The following is a 19,511-nucleotide window of genomic DNA, read 5'->3' on the forward strand; positions in this document are numbered from 1 at the left end:
ACGGAGTATCAGGAGGGGGAAGCAGCTCCTGGTTCCTACTATTTATAGTGGGGGGGGGGGCTGTTGACCTCATCTGGGGACATCATCCGGAGGTGGAAGGAATACTTTGAGGACCTCCTCAACCCTGCCTCCGATACATCTACGCATACTGCCTTTGAGACATCTGAGGGCGTAGAGCCCGAGGGTGCTGGGGGGGGCTTGCCCATCACTGAGGCTGAGGTGGCCGCGGCGGTTAAACAACTCCGTGGTGGCCGGGCCCCGGGGGTGGACGAGATCCGCCCGGAGTACCTGAAGGCTCTAGATGTTGTGGGGCTGTCGTGGCTGACACGCCTTCTCAACAGTGCGTGGAGGTCAGGGACAGTGCCGCTGGATTGGCAGACCGGGGTGGTGGTCCCCTTATTTAAGAAAGGGGACCGGAGGGTGTGTTCCAACTATAGGGGGATCACACTTCTCAGCCTCCCTGGGAAGGTCTATTCCAGGGTACTGGAGAGGAGGGTGAGATCGATAGTCGAATCTCGGATTCAGGAGGAACAATGCGGTTTTCGTCCTGGTCGTGGAACACTGGACCAGCTTTATACCCTTGCAGGGGTACTGGAGGGGGCCTGGGAGTTTGCCTATCCAGTCTACATGTGTTTTGTGGATTTGGAAAAGGCTTACGACCGGGTTCCCCGAGGTGCTCTGTGGGGGGTGCTTCGCGAGTATGGGGTCCGGGGTCCACTGTTGTGGGCGATCCGGTCCCTGTACGAACGGAGCAGAAGCTTGGTCCGCATTGCCGGCAATAAGTCGGACGTGTTCCAGGTGCGTGTTGGGCTCCGCCAGGGCTGCCCTTTGTCATCGGTCCTGTTCATCATATTTATGGACAGGATTTCTAGCCGCAGCCAAGGCGTTGAGGGTGTCCAGTTTGGTGACCTCAGGATTGCCTCGCTGCTTTTTGCAGACGATGTCGTCCTGTTGGCTTCATCTGCTGGGGATCTCCAGCAGGCACTGGGGCGGTTCGCAGCCGAGTGCGAAGCGGCAGGGATGAGGATTAGCACCTCCAAGTCCGAGACCATGGTTCTCAGCCGGAAACGGGTGGTTTGCCCTCTTCGGGTTGGGGAAGACGTACTGCCTCAAGTGGAGGAGTTTAAGTATCTCGGGGTCTTGTTCACGAGTGAGGGTAGGCGGGATCGGGAGTTGGATAGACGGATCGGAGCGGCGTCTGCTGTTCTGCAGGCGCTTAACCGGTCCGTCGTGGCTAAGAAAGAACTGAGCCAAAAAGCCAAACTCTCGATCTATTGGTCCATCTTTGTCCCTACCCTCACCTATGGTCATGAGCTATGGGTAATGACCGAAAGAACGAGATCGCGAATACAAGCGGCCGAAATGAGGTTTCTCCGCAGGGTGTCTGGGCTCTCCCTTAGGGATAGGGTGAGAAGTTCGGATATCCGGGAGGGCCTCGGAGTAGAACCGCTGCTTCTTCACGTCGAAAGGAGCCAGTTGAGGTGGTTTGGACATCTGGTGCGGATGCCTCCTGGGCGGCTACCCGGAGAGGTTTTCCGTGCCTGTCCTACAGGGAGGAGGCCCCGAGGCAGGCCCAGGACTCTCTGGAGGGATTATATCTCTCGGCTGGCCTGGGAACGCCTCGGTGTCCCCCCCGAGGAGCTGGTGGGGTTAGCTGGGGAGAGGGAGGCCTGGGTGCCTCTACTGAAGCTGCTACCCCCGCGACCCGAACCCCGGACAAGCGGAAGATGATGGATGGATGGATGTATGTGCTTTAGTGTGGTTTGTGTATGAATTTATGAATGAATTTTGAGTGTACCTGCACTATTGAATTTTGTCCTGTGGGTGACACCGTAGTTTGCACAAAGGGGAGGTCTTTTTAAAAATAGCCTGCAGGCGTAAATGAGGGAAGCTGCTTTGGTTGTGCTTAAGCTGCATGAGTTTTATTTTTTATTTTGTACTTCATTTAGATAACGAAAGGATTATCATATCATACATATGCATTCCTTGGTGAGCGCAGTGAGGTACGTTTCTTTATATAGTTATGATTTGTAATTCGTATCTATGTATGAGACGTATGGTTATGTACAGGTCCTTCTCAAAAAATTAGCATATTGTGATAAAGTTCATTATTTTCTGTAATGGACTGATAAACATTAGACTTTCATATATGTTAGATTCATTACACACAACAGAAGTAGTTCAAGCCTTTTATTGTTTTAATATTGATGATTTTGGCATACAGCTCATGAAAACCCAAAATTCCTATCTCAAAAAATTAGCATATTTCATCCGACCAATAAAAGGAAAGTGTTTTTAATACAAAAAAAGTCAACCTTCAAATAATTATGTTCAGTTATGCACTCAATACTTGGTCGGGAATGCTTTTGCAGAAATGACTGCTTTAATGCGGCGTGGCATGGAGGCAATCAGCCTGTGGCACTGCTGAGGTGTTATGGAGGCCCAGGATGCTTCGATAGCGGCCTTAAGCTCATCCAGAGTGTTGGGTCTTGCGTCTCTCAACTTTCTCTTCACAATATCCCACAGATTCTCTATGGGGTTCAGGTCAGGAGAGTTGGCAGGCCAATTGAGCACAGTAATACCATGGTCAGTAAACCATTTACCAGTGGTTTTGGCACTGTGAGCAGATGCCAGGTCGTGCTGAAAAATGAAATCTTCATCTCCATAAAGCTTTTCAGCAGATGGAAGCATGAAGTGCTCCAAAATCTCCTGATAGCTAGCTGCATTGACCCTGCCCTTGATAAAACACAGTGGACCAACACCAGCAGCTGACATGGCACCCCAGACCATCACTGACTGTGGGTACTTGACACTGGACTTCAGGCATTTTGGTATTTCCCTCTCCCCAGTCTTCCTCCAGACTCTGGCACCTTGATTTCCGAATGACATGCAAAATTTGCTTTCATCCGAAAAAAGTACTTTGGACCACTGAGCAACAGTCCAGTGCTGCTTCTGCCGCTGTTTCTGGTTCAAAAGTGGCTTGACCTGGGGAATGCGGCACCTGTAGCCCATTTCCTGCACACGCTGGCTCTGGATGTTTCTATTCCAGACTCAGTCCACTGCTTCCGCAGGTCCCCCAAGGTCTGGAATCGGTCCTTCTCCACAAGCTTCCTCAGGGTCCGGTCACCTCTTCTCGTTGTGCAGTGTTTTCTGCCACACTTTTCCCTTCCCACAGACTTCCCACTGAGGTGCCTTGATACAGCACTCTGGGAACAGCCTATTCGTTCAGAAATTTCTTTGTGTCTTACCCTCTTGCTTGACGGTGTCAATGATGGCCTTCTGGACAGCAGTCAGGTCAGCAGTCTTACCCATGATTGTGGTTTTGAGTAATGAACCAGGCTGGGAGTTTTTAAAAGCCTCAGGAATCTTTTGCAGGTGTTTAGAGTTAATTAGTTGATTCAGATGATTAGGTTAATAACTCGTTTAGAGAACCTTTTCATGATATGCTAATTTTTTGAGATAGGAATTTTGGGTTTTCATGAGCTGTATGCCAAAATCATCAATATTAAAACAATAAAAGGCTTGAACTACTTCAGTTGTGTGTAATGAATCTAACATATATGAAGGTCTAATGTTTATCAGTCCATTACAGAAAATAATGAACTTTATCACAATATGCTAATTTTTTGAGAAGGACCTGTATATGAATGTTTGTGTTTTTTTAAGTTTGTATCTGTGGGAACTAGATTGTTAAATGTTTGTGTGTATGTCCTGATATAGTTTTCACGGTGCTATAAGATATCGGACGAGACGGACAGAGTTGACGCTGCTCTAAACTTCAAATAAAAGGAAAACTTAAGCACCTGTCGAGACGCTCTTTGGGATCCAAGGGCTGCAACAGGAGGTGATGCTACAATTATACAATTCCTTAGTAAGACCCCACCTAGAATATTGTGTGCAGGTTTGGTCACCATTTGTTAAAGCAAAGCATTCTGATGCTGAAGCAATGCATTATGGTTAGATGCATTGTGACCTCTCACCCGGCTGCACAAACTGGAAACGCCTCCGTGACGACACACCTTTGCCCTTATTGGCTGAAGAGTTTAGTTACACGCATGATGTTTGTATCCCAAGCAGTTCCGATGGGTAATCTGCTATTTCTCCCAAATATCACGTAAAGCAGTGAGAGCTGGTTTTCAGTTAATTTACCTGGTAAAATAAAGTTTAAATAACTGACATAAATGCTGTAATAGTACACATACTGTAAGTTAGTGGTTTATTTATTGTTAGTTACTGTAATGTTACGCTGCTTTATTTAGTTAATCGTCCAGTCTGTGAAGAAGGCATTCAAGTAAGAATTGCATTGTAGTATGACTCATTTCCTGGCGCGTACAATTTATATTAGGTCAGCGTTCACAGTTCGACTTCTGAAATTCAGATCGAATTCTAGGTGAAACTGGTTTGTTCGACTCTCAAGAAATTCGAGTTCTAGTGAGTTTGAGAACCGAGGTACCACTGTATATTCATTCACTATGAAAAGTGCACTTACATGGACATTAAACTTCTGTAAAGTTTAGTTTAAAAAAATATCCTGACTTTTCCAAGAAAATATTTGTGTGACGGTCCTGCAAGAACAAAAGCTACGTATCCCAAAACCATGGATAACAAATATATATTTAAAGACAAGATGACTTATCTGTTACCAGCAGCTGACAGTTTCTATGGGCCAGATATGAAAGTCAGGTGACTTAATAGTCAGAGGACCTATAAAGAGCTGAACGGTTTCCTAGATCCTTAGTCTGTTTGGACGGAAATACAGAAAGCATTACGACAGTCACATTATCTTTTGTAAAAACCCTACAGATATCATTCACACAGAAAGGTAAGTTTGTTCTTAAAGAGATCCGTCAGCAAGCATCTTGCAGACCTTCTGATAGAAATTGTTTCCCTTTTCATTATAAAAATTCACTGAATTTAAAAAATGATTGCATGTGGTCTTTGATATTGATGGAATATGATATTAATGTTTGTTTTGAATACATACATACATATATTTATTTATTTATTTATTTTCCAGGACAGCATTTCTAGCAGTGGGCACTTTAAGTACGTGTCTGCTGTAATACAGGTATTGGATATTTAGCTGAAATTTGTCATTTTTAAATCTGTATTATTCTAGAAATTAAATGCACATTAATGTCGACAACCAGATTGCTAGGTTGACAAATCGAGATAATTACTGTTAATGACAGTTAATATTGTTTCTATATTTGAAAAAACACGAATTGTTGCTGGGGAGGCACATTGGCTAGCTTCCCTCACACTTCCAAGGTGGGACAATTTCCATGCTCTTCTCATGTTGCATGATTTTCTTCTGCGTACTCCAGTGTGCTACTGCACTCCAGGAGGATATTTGATATCTGTAAATTGCCCATAGTATATAGTGATGTGTATTCTGTGTATGTGTGTGCCTGGCAATGCACCGAGGGCCATCCCAAGTGTTCCCAGGCCTTATGCCCTGAGCTGCCTGTGATAGGCTCCAAACCCCTAGTGACCCTGCACTGGATAAGCAGTTGGGAGACAGGTGGATGGATTATCTGTAAAGCAACTTGCAAGTTTAAGAAGGTAAGCATGTTTTCCTTTTTCAGATTAGACAAGACTGAAAACAGCAAGCCTGAGAAAAGATGAGCGACACATTAAACCAAAATGCCACTCCAAACTCTTTTGTGCGTCCTCAGTATTTTTTCATCACTGGTTTTTCTAACATACCTCATGCCCAGTACTACTTCATATTCTTGTGTTTGGTTTATGTGGTCACTGTCTTGGGAAACTCTTTTGTCACACTCATTATTTATGTAGACCGTTCTTTTCACACCCCAAAATATATGGCTATTTTTATATTAGCTGTAGCTGACTTGGGTGAGAGTACTGCTGTTTTTCCTAATGTGGTTAATGTCTGTCTGCTAAATATACAACAAATAACATATGAGGCCTGCGTGTCTAACATGTTTTTTATATTTTTTTTTAGTTCAGTGCAGTCTGTCATGCTTACTGTTCTGGCATATGACAGGTTTATAGCAATTTGCTTCCCACTGAGGTACCACAGCATCGTCACAAACTCATCAATGGGCATTATTCTCACTGTGGGATGCATATTTAATTTTCTGTTTATGATGACTTCAATGCTATTGGTCACTAGGCTGTCTTTCTGTAAATCCATAGTGATTGATAGCTATTTCTGTGACCACGGGCCTCTATACAGACTGGCTTGCAATGATAACCTGCCGAGCTATATAATGGCAATGTTATTCATAACATTACATTTTCTTCTACCATTGTTTCTGATTTTTTTATCTTATGTATTTATTTTGTTGGCGCTGTTTAAAATTGCATCATGGGATGGACGTCTAAAAGCCTTAAAGACCTGTTCTTCCCACCTAATATTAGTATCAGCATATTATTTTCCAATATTGGGCATTTACATAGGTGCAACGGCCGGCTCTGTCCACCGCAATGCAAGGATAATTAATATTTCGCTTTCATATGCCATTCCTGCCATGCTGAATCCCATTGTGTATTCTCTGAATACTGCAGAGATCAAGGACTTTGTAAAAGAAATGCTCAAAAGAAAAAAATACAAGAGCACAATAGTAACTACGGTAAACTAATAAGTGACAAATAATCAACTAATCAACAAGTAGCTGAGAGACATTAACATGAAATTAATTCAGATTTATTTGTTATATACAGTCTAGAAAAATAGGTTAGTTATTTTTGTATGGGAGACTTAGAAAAAGACTTCAAAATGAATGTTAAATTGTTTAAAGAATGTTATTGTTTAACAATAAATTACTGTGTGTATATATACTTCAGGGCTGTGAATGCATTAAAGTAATATAACCAGTTAATCGAAGAGTTTCCTGTGGGTGACTGAGATGTGAAAAAATGACAAAACTAACAAAAATTGAGGAAATATTTGTATTTGTATCAAATGAACTGTTTAGTGTGGGTTACATGCAATAAACTTGAAGCATTTGAAAATAGTTTGTTACTGAGTTTGTTACTGAGTTTTGGCTACATATTTGGGGAAAATGGTTAAAAATATCATTACATCAGAGCAACAAAAGACGATTTTAATATACCTAAAAATTTATGGTGATGATAATTCCTCTACATACACACAAAAAAAACATGTTATGTATTTCACCATAACATTTTTTTTTAATTCACAGGTTCATGAGAATGACCTATATTTTAATATTTGTTTAATGGTTGAATTAAAAATTATGATGAACATTATTCATTTACAACAAAAATACTACTTGCAAGCTGTGATGGCTGCTCTACCAAGCACTCAGTAATAAAGCTTATGCTCTCAGTTTTCCCCAATGTATTGTAATTTCTTTATTGTTTTGTTATTATTTATTTTCAGTAATTACTAATCAATGCATTTTGTAATTTGTTGTTAGAATTTATTTTATTTTTTGCTTGTATAAGTTTCTTGATGAAGACTTAGATTTAAAAAAATATTCTTTGCAGTGTCATTTATGTTGTACACATTAAATTATGGTTTATTTAATTTTAGTTACCTTTTGTAATTTTGCTGCCTGGGAAAGGCCTGGTCGGGGGGGTGTAAAATGTGTCATTAGGGTAAATATTGAGTCATCTCAGAAATAGGAAATTGGATTCCTTAATGTTTAGGTTCATTTTTGATTTACAATGAGATAGATGTGTATTACGGATGTTTTTCTAACATTTGGTTTATTTTTAGTTTTGTGATTTGCTTAATTATTTGATGTTTCCACTTTTGTCCGATGGTTTGGCCAAGCCGGTTTGGGGTGTAGTCATGTTGATCAGTTTGTCAGTTAAGAGTTCTTATGACAACTTAAGTTTATTTTTGATAGCCTGGTTTGTTTGCATTTAAAATTGTGTTATTTTGTTAATATTTGTAATAAAAAAATCTTTTTCATTAAAAACCTCCTTGTGTCCTTGAGCCTGGTCTGCTTAGTCCCTCATGCAAGCATTTACAAGCTGAATTTTAATAGTTTCAAAAAGACTTGATGAACAGATGGCAATAAGAAACAAGCAGACACTGTTATATCCAGTTTAATCCCGACTGTATGATTGATCAACTCATACACCTATTTGGCAGAGGCAGCTGAACTTCCTTATTGGTCCCTAATAAGAACTTCATGTGTGGTCCGGTGGTGGTCTGCTCTGGACTGGTAAGGATGAAGTTTGATTGCTAAAGCTTTCTTGAAATCTTTTCTTCAATGGGATGGATTGTGGAACACCAAAAAAAGGCTTGAAATGCTTGTTCTCAACAGGGAAATCTATGCATTGCCTTGATTATATTGTGTGGATATTCTGTCCTCAATGTGTGTGTCCATACACAAATCGACAGATAAGCGAATAAGCTTCAGAGAAAGTCAGAAGCTAGTGTAAAGTTGAATGATCTTTACTGTTGTCTTCATACTCATGAACAATTTGTAAAACTGAAATACAGAAAAACATAGGACTAATCACTGATTGCTATTTAGAAAACATATATACAATATATTAACATTACTGTTTCAAAAATCCTTATCTGAAGGTGTGGTACCTTCTGATTGGAAGCATGCCAACATAACGCCCATTTTCAAAAAAGGGGATAGAAGTAATTTGTCAAACTATAGGCCAATCAGTCTAACTTGTATAACTGGTAAAGTTATGGAGGCTATAATCAAAGAGAAAATGGTAGATTACCTGGACTCAAATAACATTTTGAGGGATAGCCAGCATGGATTTAGGAGAGGTAGATCCTGTTTAACAAATCTGTTGGAGTTTTTTGAGGAAGCTACTCAGGAAGTTGATGATAAGAAGGCCTATGATGTCATCTATTTAGATTTCCAAAAGGCTTTTGATGTTGTTCCCCACAAGAGGCTCTCACTTAAACTCAAAGCGACAGGTATTTTAGGAACTGTAGCGACTTGGATTGATAACTGGTTAACGGATAGGAAGCAGCGAGTAGTTATAAGAGGCTCGATGTCACAGTGGGCCTGCGTTCATAGTGGGGTACCGCAGGGTTCAATTTTAGGACCACTTTTGTTCCTAATTTACATAAATGATATAGACACCAATATATACAGTAAACTGGTGAAATTTGCAGATGACACCAAGGTGGGTGGTGTAGCAGATACTGAACTAGCGGCTCAGCAGCTACAGCGGGATCTTAATTTAATTAGTGACTGGGCTGACACCTGGCAGATGAAATTTAACATAGACAAATGTAAGGTACTCCATGTAGGGAGCAGAAATATAAAGTACAGGTATTTTATGGGACCTACTGAAATAAAGGTAGCTGATTATGAGAAAGACCTTGGTGTGTATGTTGATGCTTCCATGTCTCATTCTCGCCAGTGTGGGGAAGCAATAAAAAAGGCCAATAGGATGTTGGGGTACATCTCCAGGTGTGTGGAGTTTAAGTCAAGGGAGGTAATGCTAAGATTATACAATTCCTTGGTGAGACCTCACCTAGAATATTGTGTACAGGTTTGGTCACCATATCTTAAAAAGGACATAGCGGCCTTAGAAAAGGTGCAGCGTAGGGCCACAAGAATGATTCCTGGTCTTAGAGGAATGTCATACGAGGAAAGGTTATTTGAGCTAAATCTGTTCAGCCTCAAGCAAAGGAGACTGAGGGGGGACATGATCCAGGTCTATAAGATTCTAACAGGTTTGGATGCTGTTCAACCGAATAGTTACTTCAGCATTAGTTCAAATACAAGAACTCGTGGCCATAGGTGGAAATTAGCGGGAGAACATTTCAAACTGGATTTAAGGAAGCACTTCTTTACACAGCGTGTAGTCAGAGTATGGAATAGTCTTCCTGATAACGTAGTGCAAGCTGAATCCTTGGGTTCCTTTAAATCAGGGCTAGATAAGATTTTAACAACTCTGAGCTATTAGTTAAGTTCTCCCCAAGCGAGCTCGATGGGCCGAATGGCCTCCTCTCGTTTGTATAGTTCTTATGTTCTTATGTTCTTATGTTCTTAATAATGTAAATAATAGGTATGAAATTATAAGCATACAAAAATTATACTCAAAGGTTGTATAAATAGCTGTATATTACTCGTAGCTAATGTAAACAGATGTCATTTAACATCAGCAGCATTTCCGTGTAAATAAACTAAATATTTTAATATAACACATCAAGCGTGTTTTATGAACAGCTGAGTGATAGTAGAATCGATTATATATAGCCTACGAATTCAACTCACAAGCGATCCTTTTCCAAGGCACAAACAGCAAGAAGAAAGATATGAAGCAGGAGCTACCGGCTAAACGCATGGGACGTTAAAGCAAAAAACATTTCCTTATTAAACTCTCTGAACTATGACCCGGCAATGTCATGTGACTAAATTAGCCTATCTGTTCAATAGCTGAAATCAGCCAAAAAAATACTGAATTGCTCTGAAACACTACAAAACAGCGCTACAAATAAAGCACGCCCTCATAGAACAGGATAGTGGAAGAAATAATAATAATGCATATCAAAATCCCTCTCAGCAGCTTAAGCAAAATGCTTAAGTTATACACCACAATTTAGAGTAGTGGTCTTCAATAACACACAGCCAGTCATGTTATCCCCATTTATGAAAAATACAAAAACATAATATTTTATTTCAAATTTTTATTTGCATGAATTTGAGAACTTTACAGGCAGATATTTCTTAACAATGAAACATTACAAATCTCAGTAAATAGACCTATGTCATCTGGAATCTTCTCCTCCCAATGCCTTGCAAACTGGTTCAGACAAAAATTATGGAGCCGACACCTTATCGTGGTGGAGGGGTTTGCGTGTTCCAGTGATCCCATGAGCTAAGTTGCCCGGGGCTTTATGGTGATCCCATGAGCTGTTTGCCCGGGTCACCCAAGGCAAACAGGTCCTGGGTGAGGAACCAGACGAAGTGTGGCTCAAAAGACCTCTTATGAAGAAAAACATGATGGAGACACATTTTCCCTTGCCCGGACGCGGGTCACCGGGACTCCCCCCCGGAACCAGGCCTGGGGGTGGGGCTCGATGACGAGCGCCTGATGGCCAGGCCTATACCCATGGGGCCTGGTCGGGCACAGCCCGATCAAGGCACGTGGGTCCCCCCTCCAATGGGCTCACCACCCATAGGAGGGGCCATAGGGGTCAGGTGCGTTGTGAGCTGGGCAGTGGCCAAAGGCAGGGACCTTGGCGGTCTGATCCTCGGCTGCAGATGCTAGCTCTTGGGACATGGAATGTCACATCTCTGATGGGGAAGGAGCCTGAGCTGGTGCGTGAGGTTGTGAAGTTCCGGCTAGACATAGTCGGGCACGGCTTGGGCTCTCGAACCAGTCTCCTCGAAGGGGGTTGGACCCTCTTCCACTCTGGAGTTGCCTGCGGGGAGAGGCACCGAGCGGGGGTGGGCATACTTATTGCCCCCTGGCTGGGCACCTGTACATTGGGGTTTACCGCAGTGGACAAGAGGGTAGCCTCCCTTCGCCTTCGGGTGGGGGGACGAGTTCTGACTGTTGTTTGTGCTTATGCGCCAAGCGGCAGTTCAGAGTACCCACCCTTTTTACAGTCCCTGGAAGGGGTGTTGGAGAGCACTCATTCTGGGGACTCTCTTGTTCTGCTGGGGGACTTCAATGCTCATGTGGGCAATGACAGTGAGACCTGGAGTGGCGTGATTGGGAGGAACGGCCCCCCTGATCTGAACCCGAGTGGTGTTCTGTTGTTGGACTTCTGTGCTGGTCATGGATTGTCCATAATGAACACCATGTTCAGGCATAAGGGTGTTCATATGTGCACCTGGCACCAGGACACCCTAGGCCGCAGTTCGATGATCGACTTAGTAGTCATGTCATCGGACTTGCGGCCACATGTCTTGGACACTCGGGTGAAGAGAGGGCCGGTACTGTCAACTGATCACTACCTGGTGGTGGGTTGGCTCCGCTGGTGGGGGAGGAAGCCGGCCAGGCCTGGCAGGCCCAAGCGTATAGTGCGGGTCTGCTGGGAACGTCTGGCGGAATCCCCTGTCAGTAGTTTCAATTCCTACCTCCGACAGAACTTCTCCCATGTCCCGGGGGAGGTGGGGGACATTGAGTCCAAATGGGCCATGTTCCGCGCCTCCATTGTGGAGGCGGCTGACCGGAGCTGTTGCCGTAAGGTGGTCGGTGCCTGTCGCGGCGGCAATCCACGAACCCGCTGGTGGACACCAGTGGTGAGGGATGCCGTCAAGGTGAAGAAGGAGTCCTATCAGGCCTTTTTAGCCTGTGGGACTACAGAGGCAGCTGACAGGTACCGGCAGGCCAAGCGGGATGCAGCTTCGATGGTCGCTGAGGCAAAAACTTGGGTTTGTGAGGACTTTGGTGAGGCCATGGAAAACGACTTCCGGATGGCTTCGAGGCGATTCTGGTCCACCATCCGGCGGCTTCGGGCGGGAAAGCGATACAACATCAACACTGTTTATGGTGGGGATGGGGTGCTGCTGACCTCAACCTGGGACGTTTTGGGTCGGTGGAAGGAGTACTTCGAAGACCTCCTCAATCCCACCGACACTCCTTCCAATGTGGAAGCAGAGTATGTGGACTTGGGTGTGGACTCCCCTATCTCGGGGGCGGAGGTCACTGAGGTGGTCAAAAAGCTCCTCGGTTGCCGAGCCCTGGGGGTGGATGAGATCCGCCCGGAGTTCCTTAAGGCTCTGGATGCTGTGGGGCTGTCCTGGTTGACACGCATCTGCAGCATCGCGTGGATATCGGGGGCTGTGCCTCTGGACTGGCAGACTGGGGTGGTGGTCCCCTTTTTGAAGAAGGGGGACCAGAGGGTGTGCTCCAACTATAGGGGGATCACACTCCTCAGCCTCCCTGGTAAGGTCTATTTGGGGGTTCTGGAGAGGAGGGTCTGCGGGTTTGTCGAACCTCGGATTCAGGAGGAGCAGTGTGGTTTTTGCCCAGGCCGTGGAACAGTGGACCAGCTCTATACTCTCCGCAGGGTTCTGGACGGTTCATGGGAGTTTGCCCAACCAGTCTACATGTGTTTTGTGGACTTGGAGAAGGCATTCGACCGTGTCCCTCGGGGAGTCCTGTGGGGGGTGCTCCGGGAGTATGGGGTGCCGGGCTTCCTTTTAAGGGCTGTTCGGTCCCTGTATGACCGGTGCCACAGTCTGGTCCGCATGGGCGGCAATAAGTTGGACTTGTTTCTGGTGAGGGTTGGACTCTGTCAGGGCTGCCCTTTGTCACCGATTCTGTTCATAGTTTTTATGGACAGAATTTCTAGGCGCAGCCAAGGCGTTGAGGGTGTCCGGTTTGATGAGGTCTCTGCTTTTTGCAGATGATGTGGTCCTGTTGGCTTCATCGGACCATGACCTTCGGCTCTCGCTGGGACAGTTCGCAGCCGAGTGTGTAGCGGCTGGGATAAGAATCAGCACCTCCAAATCCAAGACCATGGTCCTCAGCTGGAAAAGGGTAGAATGCCCTCTCCGGGTTGGGGATGCGGTTCTTCCCCAAGTGGAGGAGTTTAAGTACCTTGGGGTCTTGTTCATGAGTGGGGGGACGATGGAGCGGGAGATCGACAGGCGGATCGGTGTGGCGTCCGCAGTGATGTGGGCGCTGCATCGGTCTGTCATGGTAAAGAAGGAGCTGAGCCAAAAGGCGAAGCTCTCGATTTACCAGTCGATCTACGTTCCTACCCTCACCTATGGTCACGAGATGTGGGTAGTGACCGAAAGAACGAGATACTGATATGGACTGGGTAATGTATTAGGAACAAAAAGATGCCATATCGTTTGATGGAAATGAAAATTATTAACCTACAGAGGGCTGAATTCAAAGACACCCCGAAAATCTAAGTGAAAAAATGATGCAGCAGGCTAGTCCTTTTTGCTGAAAATTCATTGCAGCAACTCAAAATCGTACTCAGTAGTTTGCATGCCCCCCACATGCTTGTATGCATGCCTAACAATGTCAGCATACTCTTGCCACTATGAGGTTGGGCATTGTCGTGCACCAGGAGGAACCCAGGACCCACTGCACCAGCATAGGGTCTGACAATGGGTCCAAGGATTTCATCCTGATACCTAATGGCAGTCAAGGTGTCGTTGTCTAGCCTGTAGGGGTCTGTGTGTCCCTCCATGGATATGCCTCCCCAGACCATCACTGACCCCCCACCAAACCGGCCATGCTGAACAATGTTACAGGCAGCATAATGTTCTCCACAGCTTCTCCAGACCTTTTTCACTTCTGTCACATGTGCTCAGGGTGAACCTGCTGTCATCTGTGAAAGGCACAGGGTGCCAGTGACGGACCTGCCAATTCTGGTATTCTATGGCAAATGCCAATCGAGCTCCATGGTGCTGGGCAGTGAGCACAGGGCCCACTAGAGGATGTCAGGCCCTCAGGCCACCCTCATGAAGTCTGTTCATGATTGTTTGGTCATGTTTTCCCAAGTCCAGTCATTGACATTCGTCCTTTGATGTATCGTGTTCCTCATTGTTTTCCAAATTAAAGTCCTCGTTCACCCGACTTCCCGTCTCATGTGCTGCTTCCCCGCTCCGTGCCTGAGTGAGCCAGAACAAAATGACCGGACTCCAATAAGAGAAGCTACCTCATCTGACCAAGGCTGAATACCTCAGTCTTACTAATGAGGTAATTTATTGGTTGCAACAGCCCGAGGTCCAAGAGATCCCCATGGCTCTTGCCCTGGTTGTTCACTTGGGGGACATTCTGGAGAAGATGTCCATCTTGCCGAAGAGGTGCGCGAGAATATACGGCGGCTTTGAAGAGGAATGGTGGAGTCCATGATGCGGCGGGTAGCCATGGACAACGGACTACCCTATGGTAGTCCTCCGTAGTGGAGATGGAGGAGGAGCTCGAATGAGACCCCTCGGGGATTACCCTGACTTCTGGAGTGACTCCTCTACCACCAGCCCAGTATGGCAGATCCCGCCCAGGTCCCCATCTCTCAGTCTCCCGGAAAGAGAGAGGACACCTGAGCCGGGGTTGGGTCCCACCCGCCCTGCCCCCTTGCTCGCCTTCGGTCCCCTTAACTTCGGCTTGCCAGTCGCCTATGGGTCCTCCGGCTCCTCCTCAGCAGTCGCCTGCGCCTGCTTGAAGCAACTGCAACAAAATAATTTCCCTCCAGGGATCAATAAAGTGTTTCCCATTATGATTCTGATTCTAAAGATGTATTCATGAGGCCTCTCCGTTGTGTCAAGTGCAGAAATTCTCTATACTTGTATATCACACAGTCAAATTGCATTGTTTTGTCGGACCATCTCAACAATAAGTGTATCCTGTTGTTGTGAGAAGATATGTGTTCTTCCATCCTCATGTGGCCATCTTTCAATTCTACAAAAAGATCATTTTGGGTACCACTTTACAATAGGGCTACCATTATAAAGGGTTTATGAATGGTTTATAATCCAGTTATGTAGCACTTTGTAAATCATTAATAGACAATTATAAAAACAGTTATAACAGTTTTCTTTTTATTAATGAGTAACTACTATTTATAAGCGGCAAAAGCCACTTTTAAATGAAAATGTGAAAGGCATATTGTAAAGTGGTACCTCATTTTGTCAGAAGTGTACATACTGTATTATATATGTTCTCTATTGTGCAAAAACAGATATAGCATTGTAAGCTAACTATTTTTACTTGTCCACTTTTTAGAGATTGGTGGAGTTATTTACTTAGACTGAAATCATACTGTAACTTTCAGAGACAAAAATATTTTCAGAGTTTTCTTCTCTGAATGCCCTGACTATGGAGGCCACTGAGGACCTGCTTAACTTTGTTTTGCACATGTTGCCCTGCTTCCCTCATTGTCATGCCATGAACCAGAACATGATCTATGATTTTTGTCCTAATTTCATTTGAAATTATAGCTCTTCATCTCTTCCTCATTGTCCACCCCCTCTGACAAGCAACCCCCTTCCTTTTCTGTTGTAGTGCTCTATTGTTGATTTCACTCATGCCACTTGCTTTTGACTTGTCGTATATCCTGTTTATTGATTCGGTTCCAAACATCACAGATTTAACACGTGTGGTCAGTTTTGAGTGGTAGTGTGTTAATAATGAAAACAGGGTGTTAGCTGTGTGTCACTTTTAGACTCTGTGTGCCATTCTGGCTCCAAATGTGTTTATAATTTTGCTAAACAGGAGATTCAGATTTGCAAATTGTGTCTAACCAGATGAACAGTGTCTGTTTTGTCAACTGTGGGATTGATTTGATAAAGGAGTTTTGATGGTTGACAGTTTAGTTTTTAAAATGGGGTTTAGTGTTTTAGCAATTCAGAAAAACCGTAACAAACTCATTTTCGTAGCAGTGGGCTAGGCTAACTTGTAGCATATAGTATAATGTAATCCTGTGATATAAATTAATTATAGATGCAGTAAAAAAAAAGAACTTCCAAAAAACTGAGGGGGCCTTGGACCACTTTTGGAAGGTGCTGACCACTGCATTATAGGAACATCCCACAAGACCTGTCATTTTGGAAATACTCCGATTCAGTCACCAAGCCATCAGAGGCAGATAACTGTGTTCACAAGGTGGTGGCTGCAGGCTCCATTTTCACCCTTGGCTGCGCTCTGTCAGTAGTAATAAGAAATAGAGTGATAAGCCTCTAATCATGTCATCCATCTCCTTGTGGTCACTATATGGCACTGTTTCAATTCTGGTGCAGTTTATCTCAAAATTTGATCAGGTCTAGATCTTCACCCCTACAACATGTCTGTAAATGTATTTTTACAGACATTAGGCAAATATATTTTGAGTTATCATACTAATGGCATGAAATGTCTGAAACTACCCTACTTCACTGCTATGCGGCTCTGCTTCAATTTTTCTCAAAATCTGTTCACTTCCAGGTCATATTAAAAGTGTTACATACTGTCAGCCATCTCAGTATATTCATTCACTATGAAAAGTGCACTCGCATGGACATTAAACTTCTGTAAAGCTTAATTTAAAAAAATATCCTGACTTTTCCAAGAAAATATTTGTGTGACGCTCCTGCAAGAACAAAAGCTACGTATCCCAAAACCATGGATAACAAATATATATTTAAAGACAAGGTGACTTATCTGTTACCAGCAGCTGACAGTTTCTATGGGCCAGATATGAAAGTCAGGTGACTTAATAGTCAGAGGACCTATAAAGAGCAGAACGATTTCCTAGATCTTCAGTCTGTTTGGACGGAAATACAGAAAGCATTACAACAGTCACATTATCTTTTGTAAAAACCCTACAGATATCATTCAGACAGAAAGGTAAGTTTGTTCTTAAAGAGATCCGTCAGCAAGTATCTTGCAGACCTTCTGATAGAAATTGTTTCCTTTTTCATTATAAAACTTCACTGAATTTTAACAATGATTGCATGTGGTCTTTGATATTAATGGAATATGATATTAATGTTTGTTTTGAATACATACATACATACATTTATTTATTTTATTTTCCAGGACAGCATTTCTAGCAGTGGGCACTTGAAGTATGTGTCTGCTGTTATACAGGTATTGGATATTTAGCTGAAATTTGCCATTTTAAAATCTGTATTCTAGAAATTAAAGGCAATGTCGACAAGCAAATTTTCAGGTTGACAAATCGAGATAATTACTATGACAGTTAATATTGTTTTTATATTTGAAAAAACAGGAATTTTCGCTGGGGAGGCACATTGGCTCACTTCCCTCACACTTCCAAGGTGGGAAAATTTCCATGCTCTCCTCGTGTTTCATGATTTTCTTCTGCCTATTCTAGTGTGCTACCGCACTGCAGGAAGATACTTGATATCTGCAAGTTGTCCATAGTATATGGTGATGTGTATTCTGTGTATGTGTGTGCCTGGCAATTCACCGAGGGCCATCCGAAGTGCTCCCATGCCTTATGCACTGAGCTGCCTGTGATAGGCTCCAAGCCCCTAGTGACCCTGCACTGGATAAGCAGCTGGGACACAGGTGGATGGATTTTCTGTAAAGCAACCCGCAAGTTTAAGAAGATAAACATGTTTTCCTTTTTCAGGTTAAACAAGGCTGAAAACAACAACCCTGAAAAAAGATGGGCGACACATTAAACCAAAATGCCACTCCAAACTCTTTTGTGCGTCCTCAATATTTTTTTATCACTGGTTTTTCTAACATACCTCATGCTCAGTACTACTTCATATTCTTGTGTTTGGTTTATGTGGTCACTGTCTTGGGAAACTCTTTTGTCACACTCATCATTTATGTAGACCGTTCTCTTCACACCCCAAAATATATGGTTATTTTTACATTAGCGGTAGCTGACTTGGGTGAGAGTACTGCTGTTTTTCCTAATGTGATTAATGTCTGTCTGCTAAATATACATCAAATAACATATGAGGCCTGTGTGTCTAACATGCTTTTTATATATTTTTTTAGTTCAGTGCAGTCTGTCATGCTTACTGTTCTGGCATATGACAGGTTTGTAGCAATTTGCTTCCCACTGAGATACCACAGCATCGTCACAAACTCATCAATGGGCATTATTCTCACTGTGGGATGCATATTTAATTTTCTGTTTGTGATGACTACAATGCTATTGGTTACTAGGCTGTCTTTCTGTAAATCCATAGTGATTGATAGCTATTTCTGTGACCACGGGCCTCTATACAGACTGGCTTGCAATGATAACCTGCCGAGCTATATCATGGTAATGTTATTCACAACGTTACATTTTTTTCTACCATTGTTTCTGATTTTCTTATCTTATGTATGTATTTTGTTGGCGCTGTTTAAAATTGCATCATGGGAAGGACGCCTAAAAGCCTTAAAGACCTGTTTTTCCCACCTAATATTAGTATCAGCATATTATTTTCCAATATTGGGCATTTACGTAGGTGCAATGGCCGGCTCTATCCAACGAAATGCAAGGATAATTAATATATCGCTTTCATATGCCATTCCTGCCATGTTGAACCCCATTGTGTATTCTCTGAATACTGCTGAGATAAAGGATTTTGTAAAAAGAAGTTTCAGAAGAAAAACATACAAAAACACAGTAACTACAACAAATAATTAGTCAACTGACTGGTTTTAGCTATTAATAAATCTATATATCATTAATGACTGTGTTGGCTTACTTTTTTTTCTCGATTTTTGTCATACAGTAATGTTGACAACAACATTACTGTATGATACCTGTAAATGTGGATTTTAGAATGAGACTTCAAAATATATGTAAATTTGTTAAATGAATGTTATAACAATTGTCATAGCTTTTAATCATTCTTTAAATTGTGATATACCTATTTTTAGACCTACCAAAAAAATAAAAAAGGTTTTAAAACACAGGTCTGAGTATGAATTTTTGTGTGCTCTTTAAGTAAAAAATATGAAAAGTATATTTTGAAAAATATATTGCGAAAAATGTTTGTTTTATTCATCCATCTACACATTTTACATACCATTTTAGAGTATTCAGAGGAAACCAGTGTGGACACAGAGAAAATATGAAAACTCTTCAGTCACACAGAGCCAGGGTGGTGGCTTACAGTGCTAACTACTACCTTATTTGTTTTGTATAATGTCTGTACATT

General features: G+C 43.0%; 2 protein-coding genes across 2 annotated transcripts; both read left to right on the forward strand.

The window, feature by feature from the left end:
• The first annotated feature begins 3,757 nt into the window (after positions 1-3,757).
• On the forward strand, positions 3,758-6,608 carry LOC140579051 (olfactory receptor 1-like). Its single transcript, XM_072701365.1, has 2 exons — positions 3,758-3,871; positions 5,589-6,608. The coding sequence occupies exon 2, from the start codon at positions 5,625-5,627 to the stop codon at positions 6,606-6,608; it is 984 nt and encodes a 327-aa protein (XP_072557466.1). The 5' UTR covers positions 3,758-3,871; positions 5,589-5,624.
• Positions 6,609-18,010: 11,402 nt separating this feature from the next.
• LOC111857726 (olfactory receptor 1-like) lies at positions 18,011-18,994 on the forward strand. Its single transcript, XM_023838860.2, has one exon. It carries the CDS (start codon positions 18,011-18,013, stop codon positions 18,992-18,994), a length of 984 nt encoding a protein of 327 aa, XP_023694628.2.
• Positions 18,995-19,511: the final 517 nt, after the last annotated feature.

Source organism: Paramormyrops kingsleyae, chromosome 17 (assembly GCF_048594095.1).
Source record: "Paramormyrops kingsleyae isolate MSU_618 chromosome 17, PKINGS_0.4, whole genome shotgun sequence".
NCBI classification, from domain to species: domain Eukaryota; kingdom Metazoa; phylum Chordata; class Actinopteri; order Osteoglossiformes; family Mormyridae; genus Paramormyrops; species Paramormyrops kingsleyae.